Genomic DNA, 19,102 nt, shown 5'->3' with positions numbered 1-19,102 from the left:
TTAAAATCACATTTCACTCTTCATGTCTCATTTTACAAAATCAATAAACATGGAGATCAGTACTTTAACATTTTATTCAAAAAAAAGAGGAAAATAAAAATTATCATCACAAATTTATTCATTAGCAACAAAGAATCTTAGAAATAAATATAATAAGTTAATACCCCACGCAGTGTTGGACGTTGGAATACAAACACCTGGTTTTGTCCAACACCACGGAGATATTATAGTGTATAAAAATATTTATTCAACTATAAAATACCACCTTTGTAAAAATTGATAACATCAAAAGGTACAGTTTAAAAATAAAATGATTGACACATTTCAGAAAAAAAATTGGAAATTCATCCTTACATTTAAAAGTAATGAAAGACTTATTGGGGTTCGAACCATTTATTTTTCATATTTAAATAGATTCGCCAACTAGAATCTTTTAAGTGGTTCAAAATTTTAGGCTCAAAACCATAAAATCATCAACAACTGAGTAAACGTTAAAAAAAAAAACAAATAAAGAAATTTTTTTCTAGAAATTTTTATGCCTACTTGCGCGTAAAGATTTTCCTTTCAATATTTATATTCCGCTATAAACATATGTACCTCACAAATTTTGACATTAAACACTTTTATTTCTACCTAAGAAATACAGAGCTTGCATTATAAAGTACTTGTTCACTTGTTTTGTTTAACAATCAATGACTTGCTTGTAAAATAAACTTTTTAATTTTTTTGTATCACTCTTGTAATCTTTTTCAGAAACTTTTTTTGAAGAAAATAAGATATTTAATTTTAATGGAATGTAAAGTAATAATTTCCTTTGCACAAAAAATTTTGGAAGAAATATATTTATAGCATTCATGATTCATTTTAAAATCTTGTTATGTAACATATTAGCTTGACTGCAAGCAAATTTACTAAAGAAAAAAAAAAAGAAAAGAGCTGCTATTTGAAAGGGGGAGAACGACTTGTTTTATCGTATACTTCAAAGACATTGTATTATTTATTTATGTATAGCATTTTTTCCTTCACATCTAAATAAAGAATAACTAGCTTTTATAGTTATGTAGGATTTTGTTTCTCGTGTGTTATTTGAATTAAAACAGTTATTATGTTTTCGCAAAAATATAAAATCAATGTATCAGAAATTAATATTATTCGAACATGCCATTTGTCTCATTTCTCTGTTTATTAAGTGAAAATTATCATTTTCTTCAAAGTTCCTTAATAATTTTAAAATGTATTTTAATTTTTAGAACACATTATAAACAAAAATTTGATTTATTCATAAATCATAATCTCCACATAAAAAATAATTAATCATATCATAAATAAGAATAAATTATATCATAAGTCATCATATATGAATACATTATATCATAATTTTATAACAAATATTTTAACTGAATTATAGCACTGTTTAGAAGAAGGCTGTGTTCTATTTTTCCTTCGGTGGCAAATAACGCAAGATATAAACGAACTTTTTTAAAATGATGTTAAGAATTTTGTTTATGGTCTCTTTGTGGAACAAGGAATATGTTTGTGCTTTCTCCCTTGCACAAACGTAGTAAAATTTAAACTATTCTTATTCAATCTTCATCATCTAAGAACTAAAAAAATTGTAAAAAAAAAAAAAAGTTTCGAGAAAATAATGTTAAATGAAAAATTTAAAACAATCAAGTTAACACATTGTTTCATGTTGAGAAATAAAGTTAAAACCAATCCACTTTGATTTTTGCACATTTTTTAAACAACTTTATAAGTGATATATTTATAAAACACAGTTCACTTACTCTAACATTTTCATAACTGTAAGATACAATCTTTTTACACTAATTACATTCACTTCTTTAGTTGATTACCACGATAACTATTGCAGGCTTTAGTTCTTTTCCACAAACTTGAAATTGTATTTCATTTTACACAATAAACACTGAAAACAATTATTTTGTTGAATATAAAACTATTGTTTGTCTTAAATCTTTTATTAAATGCTAATAGTATACAAAATGATTTTACGAGACTAATTTCTTCAAAATAGCTAAATATTAACTTTGGTGTTAAGATCAAATAGTAGGAGCTACTTTGCCAATGTTCAAACAAGAAATTTTATAATCTGCTTTCTCAGAAACTACTAAAGATACATGATTTTAGTGTTTACAGTACATACTATGTTTTTTTAATAATAGCCATTGTACTTTGTTGCAAGTTAAGAAAAGGTCATTGTGGTATAAGATTTAAGTAAGCAGCCGCAATTGCATATAGTTCCGTTTTATTTTGTTATCAAATTATATGAATATGCTTTCAAAACAATATAAAAGTTTTTAAAAGTTAAACATGTCTGATAGAAATTTAATTCGTGCTATCATTTACGATATATATTATGGAATTATTAAAAAAAGGCTATAGTTTTATAGTCTTACTGGAATCCTATACTTGGCGACTTATTTCGATAACTAAGGAGAACATTCGTTCTTGAAAAATAGGGAACTATATGATGCTGCAAGAGCATTGGATTTGATTGGACCATTAAAAATGGCGCTTTTTATGCTAATATGCAATTAACAAATCAAATACGAGATAAAGGTTTTTTACTATTGTTTCGATGTAGAAGAAAATCGTCTGCAAAAAAACAATATTTATTATTCTTTCATTAGTTTCTTTAAATACGAACAGAAAAGCGTATATTTGTTACGATTTTTTGGTATCATTTTTATTAATTCTTATTACTTATTAGTTCATTATTTAATAAATTTTGTTTTCCTCATTGCTCACGATTTAAAAAAGAAAGAAAAAAGAAGGCTGTGCAGCGTCATTTCAAGAGTCGGTGATGTTGATATTCGTTCTTTTGGCATCCATTTGGCTTGCACTTAAATGCAAACAGGCTCTCTATGTTGGGATATTAGTTTTTTCTTAACTTGCAACAGAGTATAGTTTATAATAAAGTGTCTGAGTAACTTATAGCCTGAAGATATGTACGTATTGTAACAAACATTTCTTTATACGTTTTTCTTTCATTTAATAAAAGACTGATGTTAAAATTCATATTTCTCACAGCTTGTAAAGAAAATTACCTTAATTAATGATTCATAGATAAAGAAAATCAAATAAAAAACAAGATTAATAAAAGTAGTATCAATGAAAACAATATTGAAATTTTATACAATAATAAAAAATGTCCTGAAAGTTTGAGAGTGAATGTTTTGGCAATTAGAATACCGGTACTTTTATGACAAAAATAATGAAATATATATGAAACCAGTTTCAGAAGCAAGCTTTTTCTCCTGAAATCTAGCCCATTTTAGCATTGAAATAGTAGTTTCAAAAGCAGTTAAAAGATCGTAGAAAATCGGTTGAAACACTACGTTAAAGGAAAAAAATTACCACTGCTTTTTATAGAGTTACTTTTCTGATGTAATTTGCTGTAAAAGTTGAGCGGTACTGTCAATAATGTTTTTTATATAAACATAATTGCTTTAAAAGTTTCCTGAATTTTTTGCATTGTACATTATCTCCAATAGCTTTTGAGAAAAGGAGTTTTTAATTTGCATGTTTTAACATTAAAAAAATTGGCCTCTCCCTTAGTGAAATTTTCCACGCAAATTCATAAATTTCTTTCTGTACCGAGACCTCGATACTGAAATAAAATTTAGAATGACTTTTTCTTAATAATTTTATGGTAAAGAGCTTTAGTTCTTATTGTGAGAAAGTAGGGAAAATTTCACATAAACTGTGTGTTGCATCAAACAGCATTAACAACACAAAATATACACAATAACTTAAGAACAATCAGTGAGATAAAAACAATTCATAATAAAATGTTTGTCTTCCTTTGTGTTCACGCAAACATAACAATCACACGAGGGAGAAATTAAAATACAATAAGCAGAATATTTCAACTAGCAGTCATGTAGCTGAGTGAAAATCGCGTTGCACTTCATATAATGTATACTACTTGTACATAAATAGTTTCGGGTGTACCCTTTAATGTGCAATAATACTAAGTACAACAGAAAGAGCAGATTACCCTGCACAATGGCTACCACCTAAACAGCTTTATTATAGGTAATGTCTTTCCACATTTGTATTTAAATATGTGGAGCAGGGTGTTAGCCTTTGGACTAGTTATCATAGGAACCAATTTTCCTGATCATATTTCTAGATGACCAAGAGAGGAAGGATAAAAGAAGGGGAATACGTCAAACTTCAAGGGATTAACAGAAGCACGCGATTTTAATAACGTTCTACGTCATATCAGCGTTCTCCAAATTTGTAACTCCCTGCTGAATACGAAAAGAGTTTTTTATTCCACATGAAAGCACATGTATCCAGCATCCTTTCACTTATTAAAGGATAAATAATTGCGTACTTGACGATGGGTATTGTCAAAATACATTAATGTATAAGTTTCAGCACTTTTAAGATGCAAGATTTTTGGCTGATTGAGATGCAGACCTAACAGTATCTTGTATTGCAGGGTTACAGTGAGATTTTAAATGAATTTCTAGGTCTGATGAAGAAGAGCAGATCTTACTGCATATGTTACATGCTGTTTTCCAACTCCAGCAAGATGCGTTGTTGGAAGCTCTTGAAGGAGACGTTGGGACAGGACGCACAGGTGAAGCACTTTCTAAAGGAGGACTCGGTGAAGGCTGAATTTTCAAGTTTTCAGCCTCATCTGGAGATCTTGGATCCGCGTAATCACCATTATCTCCATCAGAATTTTGTTGCACTTGCTTTCTTATGAAAGGTTGTTGACCCAAAGTCATTACCGGTGTCATCATTGAGACGGCAGGAGTCAAGGACATAGCTGTCGATGTGCTTATATTCCCGTTTGTTACGCCAGCAGCCGTTTGTATTACCGATATTTCATTCATTTTTGGTGGAACAGACATACCATTTATGTATCCTGGTGGAAAATACGGAAAATATAATTCTGGTCTTGCATGCGGTGGGAAATCAGGTTTACCATGTGCAGGAAGTGGTGGTGGCTGAAATTCTAAAGACATACGTCTCCCTCGTCGTGAATTCCCATTATTCTGTGCCATATGTGTATTCATATGAACTTTTAAATTACCTTTGGTTGTAAACGCTCTTCCACATACTACACATTTAAAGGGTTTTTCGCCAGAATGAGTTCGATTATGAATTTGCAACGCACTAGCACTAGAAAAGGGTTTATGACATATATGACAAAAATGCTTAGGAAAACCAGAATTTCTTTTAGATGGACTTGATGAATTATTCTCAGAAATTTGTCTCTTAACATTAAACTCGCTTTCAGTTTTTATTGTTTTCTGAAGAGGAGTTGAAACAATAGATGGTGCAATTTGACTAACGGTAGAAATAATTGCAGTTACCGGTGAAGGAGTTACCATTGATGGATTTGATGTAGTTGTAATCAGTGGTATATCTTTCTTTTCCTCTGGAGGATTACTAGATTGGCTTAAATTCGCTTCGTATGCATTCATGGGGCTCGAGGTTCGTGGGCTTGTTGCGTTCGTCGAAGAGTTCGTTTCGCTTTCTTGCACAGAGTTGTCAGCAGAGGCAAAGAGTAGAGGTTGAAGGTCTCTACTCTTATGTGTTAGTAAATGCTGTTTCATATTTCCTTTGGTGGTGAAACCACGATCACAAACATTACACTTAAAAGGACGCTCTTTGGTGTGACTACGATAATGAATTTCCAAAGCACTATTGCAAGCAAATGTTTTAAAACAAATGCGACACGTTGTAGACAACCTCCCAGGTGTAGTTGGAAAAGGAAGACCTGCCAAAGGAGATGGAAATAGCTGGATATCGGCAACTGATTGTGGAATCGACATAAGCGAATTTTTCGGCGTCAAATCTAAAGCCCCACTTTCTGATTTTGGCGTAATCACGCCTGTAGCAATTCTCGCATGATTATTGTTCATAGATACCGGTGATTCTGATTTGATAATGGAGCCCGGAGTTGATCTTTCGTCACCTGAAGCATCGGATCCGGCTCGACTTGTGTTTGGTGATGGAGAATATGATCGATGATTAATTAGAGATTTCTCGCAATTGCTATCATTCATATGGCTGCTCCTATTTAAATATCCCGCATCTTCGTATCGGAGAAAACTACCCATTGCAAGCCCCATTCCAAAGGATGAAAACGGCAAAGGCTGCGGGATCGTAGTGTTAATAGCTTTAACATGATTTTCCAAAGCTACTAGAGAGGCTGTGTATGCGGGAGAGTAAGGTGCTGTTGTAACAATTGGTTTATCCATGCTAGGAGGAGACATTTGAGGAGTTGAGGAGTCTTTTGGAGATGAATGAGAAATTAGCACAGGTGGTTGAGGGGTTTCAGATCTTTCATCTCGAGCTGATGAAGGCCGAGATGAATTTCCTATGGTTGTTGGAGAAGATGAATTCTCAGTCGTTAGATTATCAGCTTGTTTGACAGTTGTTTTAATAACACTTTCAGAGTGTATAGAAGAAGAGTGAACAGGGGAGGGAGATAAGGATGTGGCTTCCGTTGACTTTGGTGTCGTGCATATATTTGGTGGGCCTGCTGATGAAGCTCTAGGAGCGAGAGATGTTGGCGTTGGAAAAGTTGGTAGTAAAGTTGGAATCATAGGTCTAGGAAATGAGGTAGTAAGGAGATGTCCATGTCTTACTTCATTGGCCATTATTTGTTCTGGATGCATATCAGTAGGCTCACCAGTATGCATTCGAATATGTTGTTGGAGGACAAGAGAGTTTGTAAACTGCTTGTGGCAAACCGGGCACTGATGCAACACTCGAAGGGGAGATTTCGCACGATGAACACTCATATGGGTCTTCAGATTTCCTTTGGTCGTAAAGGCACGACTGCAAATTTTGCATTTGAAAGGTCGTTCACCAGTATGAGTGCGATAATGCATTTGCAAAGCACTTTTGCAACTTAATACTCTATGGCAAAACACACATTGATTAGGATCACTCAATTTGTGTTCTATATTGTCAACAAGTTGTTGAAGCTTTGACGTTTCTGATGTTTTAGTGATTTCCATCAAGCTTTCCCACGAGTTGTCATTTGAACCAGGCTTAGGTAAAAGATCTTGGTAAAGATTTGGATCGTGAGACGGCCCGACTTGTTCGTTTCCATCATTATTTGTGTGACTCACAGATGAAATTCTGTTTGATGGTGTGCTAGTTAATGGAGGAGTAGACATTGGCGGATAGTTAGGATTTGAAATACTCGATGGGGGTGATCGTGAAGGATGAAAAAAGTATGGGAATGTTGGTGGCACGGCGTTACTAGTATAAGAAGGAATGGAAGATGTCAAACAAAGTGGCCCATTACTTTCTGTCGTAGGCGTTTTCGCTTCATCATCCATATTATCATCCAATTCCTTTTGCTCAGTTTTCGGAGAATCTGAAAAGCTATCATCATCATCATTATCCATATCATCATCATAGTGATTTTGATCTCCATCTTTCATTATATTTTCATCAGTGCAATAATCTCCTACTGAGCCATCGGAATCGTCTGAGAGATTTGAAGTTCCATTTGGAGAAACACTTCTCCTGTCTATTTGAAAACTGCTTTCAGAATGTCGAATTGTATCACTTGGAGATGATTCCTTTTCCTTTAATAAAGTCTTTTCGTGAGAATGAGTAACCAAAGGGAGTGGTTGAGCTGGAACTAGATTAGGTGGCTGTAAACTTAAAGCAACTGTTTGGCAGGTTGATGTTTGCGTTATTATAGGTGGAGTTTCTGAGGCTTCTGGTGGTTCTAGAGGGGGGTGGAGATTATCCAGATGTAACGGAACGGGATGTGGATTCATTTTTATGTGAGGGTATTTTTCTTTGTGCCGTCCAAAATGAACTTTTAAATTACCTTTTGTTGAAAAACGATTGCCACAAACGTTACACTTGAATGGTCTTTCACCTGTGTGCGATCTTATATGAATTTGAAGAGCACTATCACTTCCAAATACCTTACCACAAAAGCGACACCTGTGTCGAAAGTAAGCATCCTCACCTCCTTCTTTTTTGATATCTCCTTTTTTACAGAAGCGTAAAATGTCAGAACTACTTCCAATTCCACTTAACCCATTGAGTAAGAATGAACTTCCAGCCATAGTATTTTGAAGAGCTTGTTCTGTATGCCTTTGCAAGAGCTCTAAAGTATTAGGTTCATGAGGAGGTGGAGGTGGTGGCTCGGACACTATTGGAGTTGTGCTTCCACTTGTTGAATTTCGACAAGTTGTTAAAGAGGGCGTAGTAGAAACTGCGACAGTATGATTTTCAGCCTGAGTGACAGATTCAATAGCTCGTGTGGATGGCGTAGTTGTTGTTAAAGTTAAAATTCCTCCATTGTTACCATCTGTGCTCTGAGGAGGTGTGAGTGCCGCAGAGCCCGTAAGGGAGCCAATAGTAGGTGTAGTAGTAATTAAGGGATTCGTGACAGTTGAAGAATTAACCAATTGATTTTGTAGTTGTTGTATAACTTGGTGAAGTTGAATAATTTGTTGCTGCTGCAGGGTGTACAGGGCCGTATGCAGAGCAAGGTGTGATAAATTTGCTGTACCCGCACCTTGTTGGGCAACAGCGACTCGCGTGTTCTGGAGTGCTTGCAATGTAACATTTGTATCTGGAACAGAATGCATCAGAAGGTATTGAGGTAGAGGTGGTGGGTTCGAAAATGAATTTGCCTCAGTAGCGCATTTCTTTAAATCGGGTTGATTGCTATCATCAGAATTATTTTCATAAATGTCTGTTTTGGGGTAATGTTCAAGATCAATGGATTGCTCTTCACCTTCAGAAAAATCTTTTTTACTTTCAATCGTTGATGGTGGCATAACAGGAGTTTCTTCGAAGCAATTCTTTACTCGTGGGAAAGCCATAAAATAAGGAATAGTGTGTATAGCTTTCTCATACTTTTCAGTTTCTTCTTTAAACTCCATCGATGAAATTTCCATTTCATCCTCAGCTCCCATTTCATCGCTGCTATCATCTTCTCCAACAAGAACTAAACGCTTTTTCGTACAAACTCTCTTATGATGAAGGAAATCAGACAAATCGATGAATTCTAATCGACATTTACCACACACATGCTCATCTCCTAGACCTGCCTCTTCATCTTCGTTGCATGATCCTGCAAAAAATAATAGCTATGAAGAATATTTGAATTATTGCGAATAAAATTGGTTACTGAATATGTGATTGATTTAGTAAAAAGTAGCCAAAAGTTGGCAGTAGCCTTTATTTTTTTAGAGGATTTCTAGTGACAAAATATTTAATAATAACTAAAGAAATACTTTTGAAAAAGCATTTATTAAGGGTTGCAGCATATTTTAATTTTCCAAAGATGAAAACCATTATATGTTGTCAAAAAACCTAAAATGATTATTCTAAGACCACTTGTTAGAGATATAGTCATCATTAAAATATTTTTGCAGGTTTTTTTTAATGAAATGTAGGTTTTTTTAATGTTTTTTTTCATAAAAAAAATTAAATTACGTAGAAAATAAGAGAAACTTTTTGGCATTATTTCAGGTGCTAAATTTTTTTTTATTAATGGTGATATTTTTAGTTTTTTACAAATAAAATCTATCAAAAATGATTTTTACTCAAAACTAAACATATCATAAAAAAATTTCTAATGGTTTTAATCGCAACGTGTGAAAGATATTATACAATTCCATCATGTTCACACAGGTTAACGGGAAAAAAAGGACGAAAAAGGAATATTTACAGGATCTCTTATCAGAAAATGGGTGAACACATCTAATGTTTGGGTAAAAAAAGCTCAATTTCCCTGGTGTATTTTATAGGATTGTTTCAGTGACTAATCTATTCTGAATGTTTTTATTGCTAATTACACAGAGTAAACTCTAGATAATATGGTTTTGCATTATTTTAATTTCAAACTTAAGAATTTACTGTGTCTGCAGATTTTAAAGCATTTTTATTGAAAAACAAAATGTTTGAAAAAGATGCCTTAATTTGTTTTGATATTTTACTCAAAATAATTTATGATAGCACGTTTAGTTAACAAGCAGGGGAAGAGAAAATATTGCAAATTTGTTAAAATGTCCACTAAAAATTAACATTGTTCACTTTCTTAAAATTTTCATTCAATGATATTACCTTAAATATACATTTTAACATAATCATAAGAGCATAAAATGTGTTCAAAGGCACAGTATCACATTGAACACATTATACAAACTGTTTTAATGTACGTTTTTAACAATCATAAAATAAGTTAAGAAAACTATTTATAAAGTATTTTTATTGTTTCACAAAAATCACAGAATTATTTTAGATCTATTTAAATTAAGATTCACCTTGAGTTGATTCTAAAGTTTAAGAAAAAAAAGGAAAAAAAAACAAAAACAATTGATAACAAATCACGTAATAGTTTAGGAATTAACATGATAACTTATTCATCATACAAGGTTTAAAAAATTGAAACTCTATTTCATTACAAATTATTGTTCATTTTATCAGTTTTTTTTTTTCAAATGCGTTATTTTATAGTGAAATTTAAGGATTAAGAAAAAATAATACGCAGAAACTAAAAGCAAAGTTTATGTCTGGTAAAAGTTTTTTAGAATTACATACTATGATAACTTACTTTTTCTATAAAAGTTATAAAGTTAGAAAAAACAAAAACTTTATTCCATAATTTGTAATCTTTTTCTTTTCATTATTACTTAATATTTTTTTTCCTGGTGCACTATTTCATTGTACAATTTCCGATTAAAAAATCAAATTACAAATCACGTAACTAGTTTCTATTGATAACTTATTCTTTGAGCAAAGTTCGAGAATTGAAAACTCTATTTCGTTATGAGTTATCGTTCCTAAATAAATGCGTCTGTCAAGTGGAGTGAAACTGGCATTATTATAATAACGGAGTGTGCTCTCAAATGTGACTAATTGACAAATGCTGTTACCCCAAACAACGGCGACACCTTCGTATCTGCAGCTAAAAGGCCATTGTTGTTCTGCAACAATGTATTATAGCTTGAATGAATTGCTGCAAATGAATAAGAATTATAAGAGAATATTCCGATTCTCATTTTCCTTTGGCTTTCACTATCGCTTTTTTGTCTTTAGTTTAACGAATTGGGTAACTTTATGAAAGATACTTGATAAACAAAAGAAGAATTAGAAGTGTTTTCGTTCGCGTATTAGTGTGAAAGCTCTTATTGAAGGTGGAACATTTGCTTTGTTTCGAATTTATTTAAACATAATGACTTCGGAAAGGATTTGAAGGCAGACGATATGGAATGAAATAGGTGTTACAGGAAAAATTAATTTTAGGTTGCTGTGTATTTTAATCACGCCTTGAAAATATTAATATTTAAGAAGAATTAATTATTGAAATAGCAAAAGCTTTGCGATAAAGTGATTTCGATCGGTTAAATAAACTCTATTTTAACTTTTAAAATTGATCGTAAAGTTTAAGCGTGCGGATTCGAAGTATTAAAATAGCTGCTAAATTTGAATATCTTCGTCATGTTCTGCAGATATTTTAATAAATCTTCAAAATTTATATAAATAAGACGTTATGTTTGAAAGTGAAATAAGTTCATGCTTTACATTTTCCATTTTTCAGGCCTTTAAGTGTTAGCGTTTGAATGAATTTAAAAATATTGGCAAAAATTTTGTTTGATGAAACATCAAAATTCAATATTGCTTATCAAAATTGTATATAAATAAATAAATAACGAATTTTCAGTTACAAGTGGATTTATTCCACTTTTAAGAATAGCGGCTCAAATGAAAAAGCACTACTTGAATTATTGAATATTTTTTAAAAAATATTAAATAATTTTTTAACCATTTAAGACTTAGGAGTCAATATTTTTAAAAGAACCATTTTTAAAAATTTATTAGATCTTTCAATAATGAAATGATGTATTAACAGGAAAAATGCATTAGCAATTAATATAAATAAATTTCCACTCCAAATGATTATTTCATATCAAAATTTTGGTTTAAATATGTACTCTAAAACACTTAAGTCAAATCAGATGAAATGTCTAATACATTTATTTTGTGACATTTTAAATCAATAAAAGTCTAAGTTTTTAAATAAAGGACGAACTATGGCTTACAAAAGAAAAGCAAAACATATTGTACTTTAAAAAAATCGGGAAGGAAATGATAGTATTTTGGACACAAACCTAAAGAAAAGAAACAAAGTTAATCCACTCGAAGGTGAAAAGTGCTATTTTTAAGGCAAGACAATTTCTTTTTTCCGTTTACTCCTTGTATCCAAATGCTTATTCAATTTTTAGCTCCCTTTCCTCCAAATGATGCTCTCCCGAACCTTCCATTTTGGTATCAATCAGCGAAAGTCACCCCACTCCCTGAACTGAATACAAAGAGAGGCCCCCCCTTATATTAAAAGATTGACTGGAGCCCTTCTTTTCTCACAAGGAATATGAGTGATAAAACACGTGATCTGCAGATGGATTGTGACCTTCTTTTACTTCATCCACCCCATTTACACAGAACCAATTGCCTTGATGGATCACTACTTCAATATTCAAAAATTCACTTTCATTTTCATTCACTTATATGTATATATATGTATATATATGTTATGATAAGCATTGTTAACAAGGAAGTATTATGTATTTTATCAACTAGGAAATATTAAACGCAAATCAATTTTGATAGTGATGGAATTCTTATATCAGAAAGATGTGGTATTATAAGAATTATCGTAAGTGCATGACATTCTTTAAAATGGAGTTATAAACTTTCATAATATAAACTTTTTTCTAATGAACAATTGGGTACAATTTTTTTTAATAAAAATAAGTATGACAAGGAATATAAAAAAATAAGCTAACTCTCTCTTATAAAGCCTTAATTAAATCCAATAATATTGAGGTCATATCAATATACCTTCTTTTTTAACCTCTTTTGGTACAGTTTAAGAGGCCCATATTCGCCTGGAATGCGTAATCAGCATAAAAATTACATGCCCGGCTGGGCATGTGATGTGTTGTCTATTGTGATTGACTTCCACAATATGCGTCTGAATTTGATAATTTTATTCTCATTTTTTGAGCATACATATAAATTAACATAGAGAGCTTTGCTTTTGGGTTTTAAAAACAGAAACAAAGCAGTAAATTTAGTACTCTATTGATTAAGAATGATTTTAGAAATTCGATCACATTTAAAGAATAAAAATTGGGGGGAATTTATGAACTGATCTAACAATTATTGATTTAGTAATTTCAAAAGAAATAGTGAGAGGATTGTAGGAAAAAGAGACTATTCATTTATAACCTATTATAGAGAAAAGTTGGATCCATGTCATTCTTGATGACATGAGTCCAAAGAAAAGACGAAGCACTTGGGTTTCAGGTAATAAAGGTAGTTAAAGTATTAAACTCTGCTCTTGAAAGTCACCCGATTTATACCAGGCCGTGACGTTCCCATATCCAGGCAAATCCCCATTTTGCCGCGGTTTCGCTCCATTAGACGGCCCTGCCAATTTTTCTCGATCAACCCATCGGCGAGGCCGGCGATTAAGTTTAATTCTCGTAAGTGATTTGGCACGTTTTTATTGGCTCCGCTCGTCTCGATGAGGCTATATATTAATCGAAGACGTAACCTCCGAAATAAACGCATTTATTTTCTATACGTTGAGCGTGCTTCCTATTCGCAGGCTGGAAAATGACCCCACCCCCGTACCCTGCAAAAGGCGAACGATCGCTAAGCCGCCTGTAAGCCGCACATTTGTCTTGTCTAGTCTATGTTTGTCTTCGTTGAGTCGCTGCCATGCTTATGCCTGCCTATTGTTGACGGTGGTTAGGTATGGGGACCACGGGGGTGGTGGAACTAAATGAGGAGAATGAAGATGTAACTCAGGAGAGAAGATGGTGAGGATGGGAGGGTAAAAATGTACAGAAATCCCTAAAAAGGAAGAGTGGGGGTGGAACAGTACTCAAAATGCGCGGAAGGAGATATTGCTGATTGATGAAAAGTAAGAACATTTGGCGGAAAATTGAGAGAGTTGAAAATGAAGGAAAAGAAGAAACCTCCACAATGATGTTTAAAAAAATAATTCAAAGAGAATGGAAAAAGGGGTGACTGTGGGGGTGGTAAGAAGGGATTGACGCAAGTTGACACGCGGATTAAGTCCGAGGATGGGAAGAATAAGATTGAAGGGGGGTTCGCAAAAGTGGAAATGGATACGCTTTGACGAGAGTTTTCTACCAATGAGTAATGTAAATGACAACTACTTTTCCATCCATGGATCAAGATTTCGATGGAAAATGCGAAAGTAAACGATATTAATCCAAAAAAGTCTTTTCGATCACCCTTAATTTAGAATAAGGTGTAACTAAAATGAAAAAAATTTAACTGTTCTTCCGGAAGAGGGATTATGAGAGTTCCATTCGATTGAATGTCTAAGTGGAACCTGAATCGATTATTAGTGGCAGGCACATTTTAAATTCCATTTACATTAAGAAAGAAAATTCCTCCGAAGAATTTGGTAAATCATAAGAACTTTCGAATATCGGTATTTCTATTTTTGGGTTAATGATTTTACAGTAGGTACACAGAATTGCACGCAAACAATTTTTCTGTATTTTACATTGTTCAATTGCCAAGTAAAAAAACTGAAAGATTGTTAGCGAAATCTTAATGTATATAAAATATGGAAATATTTTTGTCTTAGAAATTAAGTTTTACACTGAGAAAAATAGATTCCCTAAATTTGCGTAATTGTTTTTTGTTTTTGAACAAACTGTTTCCAAGGAAACGCTCATAGCAAACATTTCATAAAAATGCTGAAATTACTTTCTTCACTTGTTTGAGGATATAAATTTTGCCTAAAGCATTAAGGCTTCACATCGGTGAACACAATTGATTAAGAAATGTAACATAAAATAAAAGGAGCATGAGTAAGTTCATTATTTGTCATTAGTAGGATTCGAACTCAGAATTTCTTCTTGAAAAGCAAACGCTCTAGCATTTGTACTATCCGGTCATACAGGAAAAACGAATTTAAAAATCATATAAATGTTGGAGATCGCACTGATTGCTGTATGACACATGGCTGAAGATGAAGTTTCGTCAAACATTCAAGACACGCGTTTTGTCAGAAAATAGGTAATTTCATGACGAAATGGTTGTCAAAAATAACGAAATACAAGTTAAATGTTGATGCATAACGTATTGTAATTAAAAGGATACTATCCTCATAAGTTATTCATTTTAAGCAATACTATGCTATTTCTAAAACTGTTGTGAGTAAAAAAAAAAAAAACACAGTTATTCAAAACTGTTAGATTAAATTTTGCATATCACTAGGTCTTGTAGCTGATTATGAAAATGGAGTAAAATGTGGATAAAAAGAAAATCCGTACTTTCTATTTCTAATCAAAAGTGTTTATTGTGTTATAATCTTTTAATATTTAAAATGGAATGACTGCGCTGCATTGTTTAGGCTCATAAAATTATATGAAAATATTTTTAAGAAGCATAAATATTTTTTTTTTGGTATTTTTTCCGTTTTAAAATCCAATCATTGTTTTTCAGCAAAATAGTCTATATAGTTTAATATTAAAGCTTTCCTTTGATCTTTGTCCCACAGTGGACTGATCGTAAAAATAGGGTTCCCAATAGAACACCAAAGTCAAGCATCACTGACTGCGGTCAGTAAGCTGGTGGGTGACCACTTTGATCAGCCTGTGTAGGGACCGTGGGTGGGCGATATTGGTCCTCGTGAAACTGTTCTACCATAAAGTGCTTGACTTCGCGTGCAGGTCGTCGGGCTACCAAAGCAGGGGAGCCATCCCCTCTGCAGAGGATTGCATGTCTTCAGATCATCCTCAGGGATGTTTACCAGACCGGCGATAACAGCCCATTGTGCAGCTCTAGTGTGACGTTAACAAAGTACCTACCTTTGATCTCAAGGGAATAAAAATTATAGCTGGAAATCACTCTTAAAAGTACAAACTTTAAAATAAATTTGTTAGGAAAATATGTTACTAGTAATTTTTTTAAAAACCATTTAACTTTCCTACCCAACAATTTCGCTATAAAAAGCAAACAATTACTTCTTTATTCACGCAGAAAATTTAAAACTACTTAATGGTTAAATTCATATCTTTTAAGCGGCGTTTATTAAGATTCTCGCTGCCAACTAAATCTGTGTAAACTCAAAGTGTTACGAAAGAATAATTTTGAGAGCATAACGTTTGAGAATAGCTATTTTTCACATTGAAATAACCAGACTGTATTCTATAATTGTTATATGCATTACCACATTTTCTGAAGAAACTCGAAATATCGTTATTGAATCATCCTTTTGCTTCACAGGTAATTTTTTGAAGCATAACATCAAAAAGTGTTTCCATTTCCTTCGTCGAATGACTTTTTAAGCGGTTTGTAAACATTGATACTGATATAAGCGGTTCGCACATCCCAGTTATAGCGAAACTAATAGACATTGGTGTTTCCTCACTTCGCTCTTTTTTTTTTCTCTCTCTCTCTCTGTCTCTCTCCTTAATCTGACGCTCAGTGGTAGATTTACTTAAAAAATTTTGCACTGCGTCGTTAAGAAAATAGCTATTTCTGTAAGTAAGCATTATCTAACATCAGCAATTGACATGGTGAAAGGAACTTTCTAAAATCGGGCACTAAGGTTCACTGATTATTTATCATCTAACTTTCTGCCATGAGCCAAAAAAAAATCTCATGTTTTTTTCTAATTTTTTTTTATTAAAATGTTATTATTACGGAAAGTTAAAAAAAAAGGAAATAGAAAACGGCTATAGATGTATTTTAATAAGTAATATAACAGCGCAAACAATTAGTTTTTTATTTTTTAAACTGACTTTAATTATAATAATATTTTAAGATATTATTTACTTCTTTATTTTTGCTAAAATTCGATTTGTTATTTTTATTGAAAAAGCATAATTTTTGAAATCATAAATGATCAATCATAAGCTCAAATAAAGCTAATATGAAATAGTTGCGGAGCATTTGAAAGATTTTCAAAGTGATAATTAATTTTAATCCTTTTCTTAATTTTGAATTATTTAAATCCTTTTCAAAGATTTAAAAAAAAACATAGTTTTATGCGAATGTAATTTTCTTTCTTTTTTAAATTAAAAAAAAAAAAGTCAAAGACATTTTTAGACCAATTACATTTTATAAAATAAATACAGCTCAACAAAAACAATTACAGGCACTGGTAGTTTTTATTTTTTTATATTTTTTATTTCCCAAAGGAATCAAACTAAAGAAAAATGAGATGGATTCGAAATAAGCTCATAATTTTTATAAAAACTAAACTGCTTTTAATGGAAAAATTATTTGAAAAATAATTACAAACCTTGGGGCTTATGAAGCATTTCAACAAATTGAAATACTTGGAAGAATATACTTTTTTGTATGCTTTGTATTATTTTTATTTCAATAAATTGAACTGGTTTTGGAGGGAACACCTCGGCTATTATACTAAATATATTATTATTATAAAGAATCTTTGATCATTGATTTATTAAGATACATTTCGTGTATGTCTTCATTCGCAAGTCGCAGAGGATATAACGCTGGCCTCCAAATGAGGTAACCCTGGTTCGAATACCAACGATGGCTGATCCATACGAATTCCGCAGCTAGCTCACACCGACCACAGTGGTGACGTAAAATATCCTCATCGGTAGATGAATCACGGTTCAAAGTCACCTAGCAGTTACGCTAACCATGGGAGGTTTTAATAACCATGTAACGTAAATGCGGGTTAGTTTCATCAAAAAGTCCACAAAGACAAATTTCTTACAATACTTGATAAAGGACTTCCTTTGTCTTCTGGATTGGGTTCAAAATTGCAAGGTTACGGAGCTGAACATTAGAAGCCGTAAACAACAAATTAAGTCAGCTGTTCAACGACGATTATAAAATAAAATTTTCACAGACTAGACTACATCAATTTTTGATTTTCATATCTTTATTACTTAACATAAGTCCCAACTGTGCGAATTTGTCGATATCGTAATCATAAAATTTAATTCGTTTTCAAGCGAAGTTTAACAATCGTTTAAGCACGCGGGATGCAAGCTTTATAAAATGTGAATTTTTTTCGAAAAATACATATCCAAAATTTTACACAGAATTAATTAGATTTTTTTTAAAAATTTGGAAGTTTTATGTGCGGAAAAGGTGTTTTTGTTTGAAAAAAGCAAGTGCTCATGTGACCAATGGTGATAAATTCCAGACGAGGAGGACTAAATCTTTAAATTATCTCTTACTGAACGCAAGTAAACAAATCATATGCTAAAAATATTCATAAAAACATTAAGATATATGATTGAAAAAAAAAAAAACTGCTTCTTCAGAAATTTGTCACATCGTTATCCAAAAAGCAATCTTCAAAAGTTTGCGCTAAGAATTACTGTTTTACACAAAGTAAATCATAATCGAGGGGAACGCGAGGATGAACTGCATAAATAAAAATAAAAACAAAAAGTAAATAAATAAAAAAAAATGAGCTCGCTTTTTCTCAACTGTTTAAAAGAAACCAAAAGAGCGCCCTTTTAACAAAGGTGGTTAGGTATAATGTAAACGAAGAGAAGCTAAAGAAGCTTTAATGCGAATTATTCAATGCAAAGTAAAAGAATTTTTCCATACAAAAGATTTTTTTACTACCTCCTTTTAAAAGCGCCACCAAAAAGAAATCTGGAGTGCAATTTATATTTCTCAATTCATTTCGCCGTCGAATTGCAAGGATTCTCCTCTCTAATTAGCACTTTTAGATTCCTTATGGTTTTATTTGAAGCTAAAAATCAGGCTAAAAAAATGACGGCATAATTGCATATTTAAAATATTCATTAGAGTGGGCATTGTCAGTTTTCTAAGTATAGAAAGAAGGGTGCATAACCGCTAAAATGAATGAAAAGAATATTTTTTTACCCCTTCTACAACTCCTTCACCTTACCTTCACCCCCCATCGTATTTGTAAGTGAAGCCCGATGTAAATTCAATATTTAGCCGTTAGCTAGAACGAGGCTTTTTTTTTTCTCATGAAGTTTATATTGACACAATATCTGAAGAATTCGGTTTATATGAAAGGAAGGTAGATAATGTCACTCTATTGTTCTGCTAA

At 32.3% G+C, this 19,102-nt stretch overlaps 1 protein-coding gene across 3 annotated transcripts in view; it reads right to left on the bottom strand.

The window, feature by feature from the left end:
- Positions 1 to 757: 757 nt before the first annotated feature.
- LOC107447905 (sal-like protein 1) overlaps positions 758 to 19,102 on the bottom strand; it is a 186,674-nt gene continuing 168,329 nt past the window's right edge. For all 3 annotated transcript variants that reach the window (XM_016062943.4, XM_016062946.4, XM_016062945.4), the window contains one exon: positions 758 to 9,100. In XM_016062943.4, the coding sequence (XP_015918429.2) occupies positions 4,413 to 9,100 (4,688 nt within the window). In that variant the 3' untranslated portion in view covers positions 758 to 4,412. The remainder of the gene's footprint in view (positions 9,101 to 19,102) is intronic.

This window comes from Parasteatoda tepidariorum, chromosome 11 (genome assembly GCF_982258835.1).
Source record: "Parasteatoda tepidariorum strain Cologne lab strain chromosome 11, Ptep-v5.0, whole genome shotgun sequence".
NCBI lineage: Eukaryota > Metazoa > Arthropoda > Arachnida > Araneae > Theridiidae > Parasteatoda > Parasteatoda tepidariorum.
This window is presented reverse-complemented; position numbering and strand designations above follow the sequence as displayed.